At 38.9% G+C, this 15,639-nt stretch overlaps 1 protein-coding gene and 1 non-coding gene across 3 annotated transcripts in view; both read left to right on the forward strand.

Annotated features, from left to right (window-relative positions):
- LOC127451778 (histone-arginine methyltransferase CARM1-like) overlaps positions 1-15,639 on the forward strand; it is a 36,308-nt gene that overhangs the window by 5,948 nt on the left and 14,721 nt on the right. For both annotated transcript variants that reach the window (XM_051716716.1, XM_051716715.1), the window contains exons 4-8: positions 2,906-3,010; positions 3,466-3,576; positions 5,439-5,616; positions 5,766-5,856; positions 6,304-6,385. In XM_051716716.1, coding sequence (XP_051572676.1) covers positions 2,906-3,010; positions 3,466-3,576; positions 5,439-5,616; positions 5,766-5,856; positions 6,304-6,385 — 567 coding nt within the window. The remainder of the gene's footprint in view (positions 1-2,905; positions 3,011-3,465; positions 3,577-5,438; positions 5,617-5,765; positions 5,857-6,303; positions 6,386-15,639) is intronic.
- Positions 15,358-15,560, forward strand: LOC127452389 (small nucleolar RNA SNORA74). Its single transcript, XR_007899257.1, has one exon. It is a non-coding gene; the product is annotated as a small nucleolar RNA SNORA74 (small nucleolar RNA).

Raw genomic sequence — 15,639 nt, forward strand, 5'->3', positions numbered from 1 at the left:
TTTTGTTGTTACATGTCATCGTTTTACTACAATAATAGACCGGTGTTCAAAACAGTCTCTTTTAAACGGTCTGCATATCAGAGCCGCAGCAGACGCGTTTGAGCTCATAATGTTAATGTTAAAGTGCTCGCCAGTTTCTCCCTCTCTCTCCTCAACAGTTCCCTGTAACTTTTAATTGTCTTGTCTAAAGATAAAAAGGCAAATATAAATAAAACTAATATCATATAGCAGGGCTAGTCAATTGGCGGCCCGCGAGCCTCAGCGAAAAATCATCTTTGTCTGGCCATCCGACTGATTTTTGATAAAAATGCCTCACCATCTGAAATATCAGAGCACACTCTGTGCAAAACTTAGCGTTCGCAGGCGTGAGCCTCAGCAGTCAACTGTGAGTTTAACCAGAGACTTTTAGCAGAGACGGGCCATTTCTATTAAAATGAATAGGAGAAATTGGAATCCCCAACCAAGAAGCTCTAGCACCCAACGGTCAACAGATGTTGAAAGGAAGTCCCATCTTACAGGTACAAAAGCCAATCACCTTTTAGATACAGACATCACCTGTCAATCATCTCGAGAACGTGGATGCGTATTAGCTATACAAGCCAGGAAAATGGCATTGTTAGGGTAATCTAAGGTAAAGAAGCACAATTTAGATTTTACTGCTGATTTGAAATGTTCTTTGATTGTAATCTGGACCAACTGTTTTTGAGATTTTGGTCTTTCTCCATTCAAGTAAATAGGAGCTGCACTGGCATGACTGGAAATAGCCTCTCGGGAGCATTCCAAAGATGGCCGCCAGTGGACTGACTTACTAGAAAGACTTTGGTTTAACAGGCCTCATTGGCATGTGCAACAGCATTCAGCCATCATAAGTTGTCCAGACTGGAGTGCGTGTTTAAACTTTTCTTGCGATAGTTTAGTTACACTGCTTTGATAAACATGGATCGCACCGTTTAGGTGAGCATTTGATAGCGTCTTTTTCAATCAAATGTATTTGTATAAATTGCTTAGTTGTGTGGAGTGCGGTCAAATCTACAGATGAAAAAAAGATCACAGCAGTTGTTACAGAAATGTTGTCAGCACATACTGTTTGCACATCTTAGGCAACAAAAGAGAAATCGATTATGAAAACCGAACATCCAATGAAAAGGTGCTGAAAGGTTAGCTTTTATTCACTATTCTTGAAGTGTCAAATGGGCGTGTCTCATCAGTGATACGTGAAACTGAACCTGCAAATGTCCTGATTATATTTGGTTCTATACAGCTGTGAGTCAGCCCTCTCAATCACGAACACCACCAAATCAGTTTTTTCTTCTTTTGCCAATGATTATCTGAACAAATTTCTGGCTCCTGCACTGGCAAATTCACAATATTTGCAGGACTAATTTTCTTCACTGAATATCATTCCAATTTTAGTATATGTGCTGCCGAAGCAAGCACTCTTCACTGAATATCAGAATCAGAATAGGATGATTCTTTATAGAGAAAATGGAAGAATAGATATTTTATCTCTATTTTATTTATTTTTTCAAAAAGAAAATTGAATTTAAATGCATACTTAAGTAAACATGACATTTCTATATGATGATTGTTTTCATATGTGGGTTGATATTGTGAGAGGGCTTTAGCAGATCTAAATGTTTCTCCTCGTTTTTCATAATTTGTAAACAATAGCACTAAAATTATCATTATTATTATTATTTTTTTTTTTTTCAATGTTCGGTTGATCAAAAATTATTTGTTAGTTAAGAGTATAAGTCATGTTTATTTTTCAGCCAGATCTTATGAAGGAATTTATGGCCAGACCTTAAATTCTAATTCAACATACAGGATACCCTGTGACTATTTTAATATGAATAAATGCACAGTATTAAAGGTGTTTTTTAAGTAACATGTTACTTGCAATGAAAGTGCTAGCTAAGATGAATACTGAAAAAATGTTGGTCCCCGCAAAGTTTTCATCTGGATAATCTGGCCCCCGCAAGAAAGTAGTTGAAGAGCCCTGCCATATATCGTCTGCAAATATGCACATATCTCATTTAAACAGATGTAATAAACAAACTTTGAGCCGATCTAGCATCCTGTGGAGCGCTAATTTAAAGCACGTATTCTATCAGTCTCTCTTCAGCAGTTCCCTGTAACTTTTCTAATGATAAATGCAAATATCAAAACTTCTATTATATACCGTTTGCAAATATGCAGATATCTCATTTAAACAGATGTAATTCATAAACCTCATGAAAATCCAGCGTTTTCTTCCTGTGTAGCGTTCATCTAATATATTCTTCTGAAGCGCGCAGTCTATCAGCCAGAATCAAAAGTTCCTCTGATTCACAAATCATGACGGTCAGTCCGTGAAAATCCAAGCAGGCGATCCAGGCCATTTAAACTGTCAGGAGACTGGTGCTCACGCTGAATCCGCATGAGCACGTGAGTGCAACTTCAAAGTAAAAGCGCTTCATTTGCACTATAAGTAAATGTCTTACTTATAGTTGCTGGACTACTGTGTGTACTGTTATTTCCTTCTTCCTAATATATTAACAATTTCTTCATGTGCAAATAAATTACTAAAATTTGATGACTAAACAGAAATCAGAAGAAACTGCTATCTACCGTTTAAAATACAATAATATTTTTTTAGGTCCTTTTTTACAAAGTTAAAGTTTTGTGTGTAATTGAGTAAATATATTGCTAAATAAGAGTTTATAATTTATTTTTTTTTGCAATTTATGTTTGTTATTTACTATATTAAATTGTGATATCGGCCTATCGGCCACCCTGCTCTCTGGATAGCAGCATTGGCATCGACCATTAAAAAAAAACAATATCAGTCGACCACTAATTATAAGTGTTCAAAGTACTTCTTTTACTTCTCTTCTTTTGTGACCTTTTTCTCCTCTTGCTCCAGTTTTATGGCTACCTCTCTCAGCAACAAAACATGATGCAGGATTACGTCCGAACTGGAACATATCAACGGGCCATCCTCCAGAACCACACTGACTTCAAGGATAAAGTACTGTCATTTCTCTCTTTGACACATCTGCTTGAGTTTTACTGATTACTCCCCCCCCCCCCCCCCAGTTTCCAAATTTACTGTTGATTAGAGAATTACTCTGTTGCAGTGCTTTTCAGCATTTCTAGTTCTTAAAAAAAAACAACAACAAAAACGCATTTGTCAGGCAGTTTTGCCGTTGTGACCATGATGACTTCAACTTATGTCGTCCACACCAAAATATCTGACACAGGAACAGTTCACTAATTACAACTAAATTAAAAGGGACCTTTGAGAGTCCACATCATTTAAAAAGGTTATTTTTAATTTTTGGAGACTTTCCAGTTTGTGAACACAAACCAGTTTTTCACTGAGAGCATTTTTATTAAATTAATCTTGTTGTTTTAGATGTTATTATTTTAAATAAGGTGATTCTTGTTCTCATTCTTTCTCTCTGTCTGTCTTTTTTGTCTCAGGTGGTGTTGGATGTAGGTTGTGGCTCTGGGATTCTGTCATTTTTTGCAGCTCAGGCCGGAGCCCGTAAAGTCTATGCTGTGGAGGCCAGCACCATGGCTCAACATGCAGAGGTAGGACAGATCCATTTAAACATTAATATCTGTCTTGGGTGATCCGGATATACTTTAAGTGGACAGCAGAGACAGATCGCCGTTTACACCTGGAAGTAATATGTGTCTCCTGTGATCACTTGTGATTGGATTTTGGGGGAGGTTTTCTGATTATGTGTTAAGGATGCATCAATCCGATACCGAAATCGATATCAGCTCAAGTTCCAAAAATGACATAAAAGAACCATTAAAGTAGTTCTTATGATTTGTGCATTTTACGTAAAGTCTCTTGAAGACATTTGATAGCTTTGTGAATAGCAAAAGGCTGCGTTTAATAAATCAATCTATAGTCTGATGCTCACTGCTCTTCACTGAATAAGCACTGCTCTGTTTTCACAAACGCATAGTATGCGCAGGGCACAGTTTTCAGCTCCACACAAACTACATCTCAGATATAAATGCTCGATAGTTCAGTTCTCATATAGCATGCATTGAGATCAGAACCGGATGGTCAATTCACCAGAATTTGAATAAGAAACATATTAAACTTTTATATATTACACTACACACACAGTTGTTTCTATATGTAAAAGAATGCCCCAGTCAGTTCCACACAGTGAGGTTTAAACTGATTAAGAAAAAACAACACTGGTATCGGATCGGTATTGCCGATACCGAGATTTTAGGTATCAGAATCGGATGAGCATCCCAATTGACCCTTCGCTAAGCCCCGCCTTAAAAGCGTTTCTGAACCAATCATTCCCAAGTGAGTAACATCAGCGAGGACACGTACATTTGCTCCAAGGTCAGTTAAAGCTAATAACTGAACGTTAATTAATTTATATATTGTTTCAGGTCTTCGTAAAGGTGATAGTAAATAGAGTTTGCTGCATCACATTGAGTGTGTTTTGAGACATAAGCAGTTCTGTTCACTTGCATTAATGTTATCAGGTGTGTAATCACTATCAAATGACACTTCTTTTTTCAAGTGACTGATAATGGTTTTTCTTTTTTCTGATTCACAGTTTCCGCCGTTTTCAATCAAATTACTGCTTAATTTAATGATTTATTTTACAAACAACTTGAGATAAATATGCCTTACAATGTCACTCTTCATTCCAGATCACTTAAGAATATTATCCATTGTTTATGAGAATATTTTGCCTAAAACCGCACCATTCACGGCAATCTCCCATTCATTCTTATGAGGAATTCTTCAGAACGAGCAACTGTAACCAAGGGGGGCGGAGCTTTGCGAAGGGTCAACTATGGATATGCTTGGGGCCTTTTTTTTTTTTTTTTTTTTTTTTTTTAAACAGAGTAGACAGTTATTTTCTTTGTAAAGACACGCATAACCGGCAAAGTTTAAAATTCTTGTTTTACAGCAATGGTTGATTGAAAGGTAAGCGGTCCTTCACAGTTGCCCACAGCAGAATAGGGTTTACAATACAATATAACTTAATTTCTGTAGCACATTTAAAAACAACAGCAGTTGACCAAAGTACTCTCCATATGATATAACTAAGAATAAACAAACAAATAAACGCATAGGATAAAACAACAACAAAAAACACATCACACATCTGAACAACTACCAGGATCCAATGGCTCGCCCACAAACACACTGGTGCCATCTTGGTTCCAAAGCACATAATTTACACTACAAATTCACATGCTTTTCTAACTGCCTCTGTATGTTGTTTGAGTGATGAGATCAATTGTGATCGAATCAAATCACCTGAGATTGATGTTAATACCACAGGCATACATTTTATAATTATCCACATAAAGTCACATTTAGGCCTTATTACAAATGTGTGGGTAATATGATGACTCCTGGTTAAGGATAATAAAATCTAACATGATGATTTGTGTGTCCACAGGTGCTTGTGAACAGTAACAGGCTGACAGAACGTGTTATAGTGATTCCTGGGAAAGTGGAGGAGGTGACCCTACCTGAGCAGGTGGACATTATCATCTCTGAACCCATGGGCTACATGCTGTTCAATGAAAGGATGCTGGAGAGCTATCTACATGCCAAGAAATTCCTCAAGCCCAGTGGTGAGTGAGTGCGGCAAATAACGAGAAATAAAGGATAAACTAAACGAAAGCAAGTTTTTCACACAAAGCACAGTTTATCAACATGACACAGTGGACTACTCTATATACCAGTTCATCGCAATCCATTGCACCATTTACTTTGTTTACAGGCAAAATGTTTCCCACCATTGGAGACGTTCACCTCGCACCTTTCACAGATGAGCAGCTTTACATGGAGCAGTTTACGAAGGCCAATTTCTGGTAAGCATCCTTAGCAAGTACAATGGGTAGAAGATAGCAGGGAGGGAGGCAGTCATTTACAAAATAGTAGATGACTGGGGGATTGCACCAGTTTTATTTTTGAAGCACCATTAGCATCACCAAACGGAATTGAAAAAACAAACATTGCTTTTAAAAAGCTTTTCCGAATACACTCTTCTTCTGCCATTGGTTGAACAAAAAGATAGTCTCACTTCACACTCGCACCATTGGTTGAGTCAGTTTTGCTGTGCAGGCTGTTCAAAATGCTCAGACAAACAGCAATGTTTTGATATCACCTTTTGGGGGAAATCAACCTGCGAATGGTTTTCTGATTGCTGTCTCTGCATGTTAAGCTGGAATAGGAGAAAGTATTTTAACATTGAAAAAGAATTACAAATTTGTCCTGTTGATTTTGTTTGTCTGAAACTGAATTTTCCTGTCTTTCAGGTACCAGCCATCTTTCCATGGGGTGGATTTGTCTGCACTGAGAGGAGCTGCGGTAGATGAATACTTCAGACAGCCTATTGTGGTATGAATTACATAACCTGTTGATTGGGTGTGTGAGAGTGTTTGTGTTTGCTTGATGTAGGGCTGCATAATTAATCGAAAAAATAATCAAGATTACAGTTACGGCAGCCAAAATTACTGAATCATGAAAGTGTCAGTTACAGAATTCTTTTTAGGTGTGCTCCCGTCGTGTGTACATTTTTCGATATACAGTGTATTTTTTTGCAACATGAGCAAAGCAATGATGAATCAGTGTTTAGATTAGACAGACAGAATCAGAATTTATTTGGCATTTTCTGTGCTGATTTTGATAAAATCTACAAAATTTGGTAAAATGTGAGCTGAGAGTTCTACAACAAATCAACAAACACATGAGGAGCAGAAATGTGTGTGAATTTGTAAATAATGCATGTCCAAATTTTTCTACTGAATTTTGTGCACACAGATTCCACATGTCTATCCGTAACCATCCTAAAGAGTTGTTTAGCGCAGACTGTTGCATGTTGTATGTCTCACATGAACACCGGTCTCGGCTTGTTGTGCACGTGTAGCCTAAATAAAGAAAATGGCGTGCAGTTGCCCTAAAAAAATTGTTTAATCGAAATTAATATTCACGATTACAGTATCAAGGGAAATGATCGACAAATATGATTTTTGTCATAAACGTGCAGCATTAGCTTGATTATTTCTAAGTATGTTGCTAGCTTGTCAGAGTCACGGTTTGGAAAGTTCATTAGAAGGCAGGGCTTAGGTTTGTGCCTTTAAAGGGGTCATGACATGCATTTTTATTATTTTCATGTATATCTTGAGGTTCACTTATAATACTAGTGAAGTTTTTAGCTTTTTGTAAAACATGATAATTTTCCTTCCTCATTAGGAAAGTCTGTCAGAAACACTTAGTTTTAGTGCTGCTTCTCCTTTAAGACTTGACAGTAAATGGCCACTGTTATGATTGGCTCTTGACTGACCTGCTCTCTCATTGCCATCTCACTGCTCATCCTACTGTGCGGGGCTATGGAAGTGATTAAAGGTAAAGTAGGCGTGGTTGTGTTGTGGAGGCGGTCTGATACAAAAGTCTACAACTGTGTGTCATCACAATGTGGAGGAAGGTGAGAACGAGTCATTTTGGCAGCTTGATTTCAACAAATGCTCTTTTTGCAGTAAGGAGAATGTTTTGAGTTCTGAAACTTACAGTATATTTTTATAGTACAATGACCTCATATGTCAAAAGATCAAGGAAAATTGTATTCCTCATGTTATGACCCCTTTAAAGCTGAAGTGTGTAATTTCTGTGCAACCGAATGGGATTGCAAAATTAAACATTGTTTTCAAAACAGCTTTACGAATATGCCCCGTTCTGTTGATCGAACAAACAGATAGCCCCGCCCACAACTTACACCATTGATCCAGTCAATGTTGCTGTGTAGGGCTGGACAGGCTGCTCAAAACATACAGAGGAATTTTTATAGCACCACAGGGTTTACAGTTTTTGAGAAAAATTAACCTATGGATGGCTTATAGTTGTCTCTGCATCTTAAGCTGGGATAGGAGAAAGAATTTTAACACTGAAAAATATGAAGGGGTACTGGGAAAAATGTGTGTGATATGTTAAGGAAACTTGTGATTCAGCTACTTACTGGTTATGTAAGAGAGGCAATGGGTGAGAGTAAATGCCGTCGTGATTGAGTTACATGCTTAAGTTGCATATCAGTGCCATGTGGAGTCCAAATGAGAAAAATAAAATATTTAGGGGAAACAATGAAAGGTAGCATGCTTCTTGAATTAGGAAAATAGATCTAGTGAAAGTTTAATACAGAAGACTGTATGTGAAGTATGTATGCTTGCCTCTGTGCCCGTTATGAAAGGCTGTATTTTGTGGTTGGGGCAGGGGCAGATCTACCGGGGTGGCATTTGCCACCCTAAGAAAAAGCATTGCCACCCCATCTGCCACCACAGCATAAGTATCCAAATGTATTAAATATTAATGTAAGTATATTATAGTTGATGTTGAGATTGTGTAGGGTTTTATTCATGTCAAACTGCCTCAACTCTCACCAAATGCACAAATGACTACACAGACCCATTTTTCAAGTCCATTTTTCAATTGGGTTCAAGTCCAGGCTCTGGCTGGGCCACTCAATGACATTCACAGAGTTGTCCCTAAGCCACTCTTGCGTTGTCTTGGCTGTGTGCTTAGGGTCATTGTCCTGTTGGAAGGTGAACCTTGAGCCCAGTCTGAGGTCCTGAGTGCTCTGGACCAGGTTTTCATTAAGGATATCTCTGTATTTTGCTGCATTCAGCTTTCCTTCAACCCTGACCAGTCCCTGCTGCTGAAAAACACTCCCACAGCATGATGCTACCACCACCACCACCATGCTTCACCGTTGGGATGGTATTGCTCAGGTGATGAGCGGTACCTGGTTTCCTCCAGACATGATGCTTGATTGGGCCAAACAGCTCAATCTTTGTTTCATCAGACCAGAGAATCTTGTTTCTCACAGTCTGAGAGTCCTTTAGGTGCTTTTTCATGTGTCTTGCACTGATGAGAGGCTTCTGTGTGGCCACTCTGCCATAAAGCCTAGATTGGTGGAGTGTTGCAGTGATGGTTGTCCTTCTGCAAGTTTCTTCCCATCTCCACACATGATCTCTGGAGCTCAACCAGAGTAACCATCAGGTTCTTGGTCACCTCTCTTACCAAGGCCCTTCTCACCCAGTTGCTCAGTTTGGCCTGGTGGCCAGCTCTAGGAAGAGTCCTGGTTGTTCCAAACTTCTTCCATTTAGAATTATGGAGGCCACTGTGCTCTTGGGAACCTTCAATGCAGCCAAACTTTTTTTGTAACCTTCCCCAGATCTGTGCATCGACACAGTCCTGTCTCTGAGCTCTGCAGGCAATTCCTTTGACCTCATGGCTTGATTTTTGCTCTATGCATTTTCAGCTGTGAGACCTTGTATAGACAGGTGTGTGCCTTTCCAAATCATGCCCAATAAATTGAATTTGCCACAGGTGGACACCAATCAAAGTGTAGAAACATCTCAAAGATGATCAAGAGACATGGGATGTACCTGAGCTAATTTTCAAGTGTCATAGCAAAGGATCTGAATACTTATGTCAATGTGATTAGTTCAGTTTTTTCTTTTTAATAAATTTAAAAGTTATAAAAAATCTGGTTTTTGCTTTGTCATTATGGGGTATGAGGTGTAGATTGTTGAGAAAATAATAATTTGAAGCATTTTAGCATAAGGTTGTAACATAACAAAATGTGAAAAATATGAAGGGGTCTGAATACTTTCTGAATGCACTGTATATAAACTGAGAGTTCCATGGCTGGGTTGTGCGATGGCAGACGGATGTTCGTGAGCTGTGTCATCTCGTTCACAGGTGCACAGGTGCACATTGACTTTTTTCCAGGTTACCGCTGCTGGTGCGGAGAGTTTGTGGTTGTTGCTGTCTGAACTTTGGAGTTTGCTGTATTTTCATATACAGAACAGGACTGTCAATAAATGTGTCTGTATTTCCGCTACTCTTGTCTCCCCGCATGTTTTATTGCATTTTATTTTTAAAGTGTAACACCGATCCACAGACGTACAGATGCAAATTTGGTTTATTAAAACAAAAAGTTATATATGGGCAAATTTGAACACTGAACCTCTAAAAACTAGAAGCAAAAAGTTACCACTATATCAATCAGTCATGTTCTTAATCAAAGTGCTGATCTATGAATTAATCTAGTGACTAACAAATCCCAAGACTGATAGTGGCAGATGTAGAGATGAAGTTACCATATTATGTGAAATATTTATTTGAGTGCTTTAGTCGGTCATTAAGAATGACTGACTGTTTATCAAAACAAAACATAATTTAAAATAATCTTTTACTGTGCATAACATAATTAATATTCATGAGTTTCGCAGAACTGCCCCCAACAGTAAAATTTTCCATACAATTTATTTTTATTTAGACCTAACTTTGTGTTAATGTTCTCTTTCAAATGGCTTATTCCAGCTGTTACAAAGGTGATAGACCTACAGGACTTTATAAGCAGAATAACATGGGATATGCATGCACTCTCCATCCATGGGTACATTTAACACAATAAAAAAAAATTGGCCTGCATAAGGTAGTGATGTTTAGTCCAGATTGCCAGTTCTGTTTGTCAAGCTAAGGAACATTTAGAATTTGTTGATGTGTTTAATAGGCAATGCCTTGGTGCTCTGGAGATGCCACCGTTGGGCCCTTGACCCAGGCCCTTGACCCCATCTGCTCCAGGGGCGCCGTATCATGGCTGACCCTGCGCTCTGACCCCAGCTTGGCTGGGATATGCGAAAACTAGTGGGCAGTGGTAGCTCAGCGGTTAAGGCTCTGGGTTACTGATCAGAAGGTCGGGGGTTCAAGCCCCAGCACCGCCAAGATGCCACTGTTGGGCCCTTGACCCTATCTGCTCCAGGGGCGCCGTATCATGGCTGACCCTGCACTCTGACCCCAGCCTAGCTGGGATATGTGAAAAAGAAGAATTTCACTGTATATGTGCAAATGTATAATGTGTGATAAATAAAGAAAATTATAATTAATTATAATTATTATTATAATTAATTATAATTATAGATGGACATTTTGTTACTTATTTTTTATTGTTATGCAAATTAATGAATTAAACTCAGCAAAAAAAGAAATGTCCCTTTTTCAGGACACTGTATTTTAAAGAGAATTTTAAATCCAAATAACTTTTACAGATCTTTATTGTAAAGGGTTTAAACAATGTTCACCATGCTTGTTCAATGAACCATAAAATGAACATGCGCCTGTGGAACAGTCATTAAGACACTAACAACTTACGGTAGGCAATTAAGGTCACAGTTATAAAAACTTACGACACTAAAGAGACCTTTCTACTGACTCCAAAAAAAAAAAAAACACCAAAAGAAAGATGCCCAGGGTCCCTGCTCATCTGTGTGAACATGCCTTAGGCATGCTGCATGGAGGCATGAGGAGTGCAGATGTGGCCAGGGCAATAAATTGCAATGTCCGTATCATGAGACGCCTAAGACAGCACTACAGGGAGACAGGAAGGACAGCTGATTGTCCTCGCAGTGGCAGACCACATGTAAGAACACTTGCACAGGATCGGTACATTTGAATATCACACCTGCGGGACAGGTACAGGATGGCAACAACAACTGCCTTAGTTACACCAGGAACGCACAATCCCTCCATCAGTGCTCAGACTGTCCGCAGTAGGCTGGGAGAGGCCGGACTGAGGGCTTGTAGGGCTGTTGTAAGGCAGGTCCTTACCAGACATCACCAGCAACAACGTCGCCTATGGGCAAAAACCTACCTTCACTGGACCAGACAGGACTGGCAATAAGTGCTCTTCACTGACGAGTCATGGTTTTGTCTCACCAGGGGTGATGGTCAGACTTGCTTTTGTCGTCGAATGAATGAGTGTTACACCGAGGCCTGTACTCTGGAGTGGGATCGATTTGGAGGTGGAGGGTCCGTCATGGTCTGGGGCGGTGTGTCACAGCATCATCGGACTGAGCTTGTTATTGCAGGCAATCTCAACACTGTTCGTTACAGAGAAGACATCCTCCTCCCTCATGTGGTACCCTTCCTGCAGGTTCATCCTGACATGACCCTCCAGCATGACGATGCCACCAGCCATACTGCTCGTTCCGTGTGTGATTTCCTGCAATACAGGAATGTCAGTGTTCTGCCATGGCCAGCGAAGAGCCCGGATCTCAATCCCATTGAGCACGTCTGGGACCTGTTGGATCGGAGGGTGAGGGCTAGGGCCATTCCCCCCAGAAATGTCTGGGAACTTGCAAGTGCCTTGGTGGAAGAGTGGGGTAACATCTCACAGCAAGAACTGGCAAATCTGGTGCAGTCCATGAGGAGGAGATGCACTGCAGTACTTAATGCAGCTGGTGGCCACACCAGATACTGACTGTTACTTTTGATTTTGACCACCCCTTTGATCAGGGACAAATTATTTCATTTCTGTTAGTCACATGTCTGTGAAACTTGTTCAGTTTATGTCTTAGATGTTGAATCATTTTATGTTCTGAATCTTTTTTTGCTGAGTTTTGTACTTGTTGCAGTGAAGCTTGGTAACTTAATCCATTAAAACCAAGCATGGGCACTTGCTTTGGTGTTGCCACCCCTCAAAGTCTGTATTCCACCACATAAAACAAATTCTAGATCCGCCCCTGGGTTGGGGTGTCTGCGCCCACTGTTATTATCGGCCGATATTAGCCTTTCACCGATATATCGGTATCGCCGTATATGTTTACCAATATGCCCAGATATGAAAACTATTTTTCAGAACATATAATGCAGAAAACAATACTTTAGAATTGGTGTCATTACGTAGTTTGTCCAGCATTGTTTACAGAACTGAACTGACGGTGGCTCTGCAGACAGTGCGGAGTTAAGTGGTGCGGCGTTCAGCGGTGTCTTCTCGGTAAATTGCTAACTAGTTTGTGAAATACATTCTGGAAAGTTAATAAACAATGAACCCATCATTTTATATAACTAATATAATGTTAACCCTGTCCCTGACAACCATGTCACTCATGTTGATCACATCTCTTTGTTATGTTAGCCAGCCATAGTTTCTCAGTGCAGTCAGTAATGTAGCAGATTGAAAGGTAAACATCAGAGCATCTTTTTGCTGCTCAGCAGACAACAGTGCGGTGGTGGATTGTGTCTGTTGAGTGTTGATTTCACGCTATGTTGTTACCTAGTTTGTGAGACGCAATGCTGGAAAGTAAATAAAGTCCATCTTTTGCTCTCCGTGGCAACAAGCTTATAGCTAACGTAGCTGCTTTCATACCTTGTCAGCTGAGTGGAAGCTAATATGTAAACATGTATTCACCAAACTGTTTTGTTCAGGATTCACAGTTTGGTACCCCCTTCAACCGAACAATTCCAATCGTTGCATTTACAAAATGTAATATTTAAAAGTCTGTTTTTCCAGACATTAAAATAGGATACGTAATAAAAGTAAATTTAATAAATAGTATATTTGCCCTGTGTAAATAATAATATATAGGAACTGTATCTAAAATAAATAAGGGGTGATAAATAAATACTAATACAATAGGCTGGAAAAATAGACATTCATTTTAATATCCTATGTATATTTTGAATGTGTTGAAACTTGACACCGGGCGACGCAGCCTAAAAACTGCACCGTTAGATCGGTTTCATGCTGAAGAGCTGCTTTAAGTATGTTTTCTTTCTCTTTCTCGTAAATGTAAATGAGTGTAAATGCCAACACCATCGTATATGTTGAAAGGATTGAAGCCTGTCAACCAAAACATGAGCTCATTGATGTCATTGTGTCTGCTTTTTTATTCCATCCATTATTCCTGGTCAGAGGCTGCCGTATATATATAGTTTATACATAGGGTTACGTCCTACCTAAATATAATTGTGCAACGCTCAAATATTTAGTAGTGCATACATTTTGACTTGGTGCCCATTTACGCCACAACTAGGCTAAGTCGTAATGTACGTATAGCTGGTGCAACCGGCCCCTGATGTTTATTTAGCTGTTTATTTTATTTTTATTTATTCTTTATTTTAATGGTCAGCCATGGACTGATACTAAACATACAGTACTGATGTTTATTTAGTTATAATTTTAATTGATTCTTTATTTAAATGGTCAGCAACTGACTGATACTGAAAATACAGTACTGATGTTTATTTAGCTATTTATTTTATTTTTATTTATTCTTTATTTAAATGGTCAGCATTTGACTGATATTAAATATACAGTACTGATGTTTATTTAGCTATTTATTTTATTTGAATTTATTTATCTTATTGGTCAGTAATTGACTGATACTAAACATACAGTACTGATTTTTATTTTATTTATTCTTTATTTAAATGGTCAGCAATTGACTTACACTAAACATACAGTACTGATGTTTATTAAGCCATTTATTGTACTTTTATTGTTTTTCTCAGTGTTCATTTCTAGAATTTGACAATGTATAATAATAATGTCAAATGTTCTTTGTTAAAAAATATTTAAGGAAGCAGCCTTCCGAGTACCTTTGCATAGTCATATCGGTGCAAAATCGGTGCACAATCCACATAGAAAAGGTCTGTTTTCATTCCAGCTCAAAAATTAGTTATATCGACCACCATATCGGTAATCGGTGAATTTTCCCCCTCTAAAATCGGTGTCGGTCTCATAAATCCCATATTGGTCGGGCTCTAGTAAAGGGTCATGCTATGAATGTTCATCCATAAGGGAAGGTTCATGTAGCACATCTTAACACAGTATGTACAAGAACTCTATAGAGGTTAAGCCTAAAGAGTCAATAGTGTGGCAGTGCTAAATGTAATCTTGGTTGTTTATTTTCATTGCAGATCCTCACTGAATCTCACTGGTTTTCTGGAATTTATCAATTTGCTTCATTTTTTTTTTTTTTTTCTCTCTAATTAAAGGAATAGTTTACCCAGAAAGGAAATTGAGATGTTGTTCCTCTATGCCTGACTTTCTTCTGTTGAACACAAAAGGAGAATTTTTAAAGAATGTCCTGGTCAATTTTTTCCATATAAAGAAAGTGAATAAGGACTGTCCGTCATGTTTTCCATTATGATGTCATTTTGGTCTGTTTTTCAAACAAAGCTGTCGAATGGCTTCAGAAGACTTGGAATATACAGAATGAGTTCAATGGACTACATTTTTGGTGCTTTTTTATTTTGGAGCTTGACAGCCCAAGTCCTAATTGACTCATTATATGGAGAGAAAAAAAAAAGTAGACAGGATGTTCTGTAAAAACTCTCTTTTTGTGTTCAACAGAAGAAAGAGTAATACAGGTTTGGAATGACATGAGGGTGAGTAAATGTTAACTGTTCTCATTCAGCTATCAATTGTGTGCTTGATTTTTCAGTTCACTGATTTTCAGTCATCAGAATCTACTTTACACACTGTGTGTGTGTGTGTGTGTGTGTGTGTGTGTGTGTGTGTGTGTGTGTCCAGCAGTAGTCAGCTGTGCAGGCATTTGTGGTGCCTGTTATGGTGTTACACTGCTGGGACAGTGACCTGCCATTGCTCTGGTTTGACTCTAAGGGGTGCTGTTCTAGCAGCCTTCAGAGTTCAGGCCAAGGCAGAGAGCCCTCTGAGCTAGGACTGAGTCTGCTTTATTGTGGCTTAGCCCTTGACGGGAGGCCTTACAGCCCATCACCCTGTTTATTTGACCTGCTTCATCCTCCTTAACATGCAAGACTCGGGGTTATATCATGACAGCATACTTTGG

This window comes from Myxocyprinus asiaticus, chromosome 14 (assembly GCF_019703515.2).
Source record: "Myxocyprinus asiaticus isolate MX2 ecotype Aquarium Trade chromosome 14, UBuf_Myxa_2, whole genome shotgun sequence".
Taxonomy (NCBI): Eukaryota; Metazoa; Chordata; class Actinopteri; order Cypriniformes; family Catostomidae; genus Myxocyprinus; species Myxocyprinus asiaticus.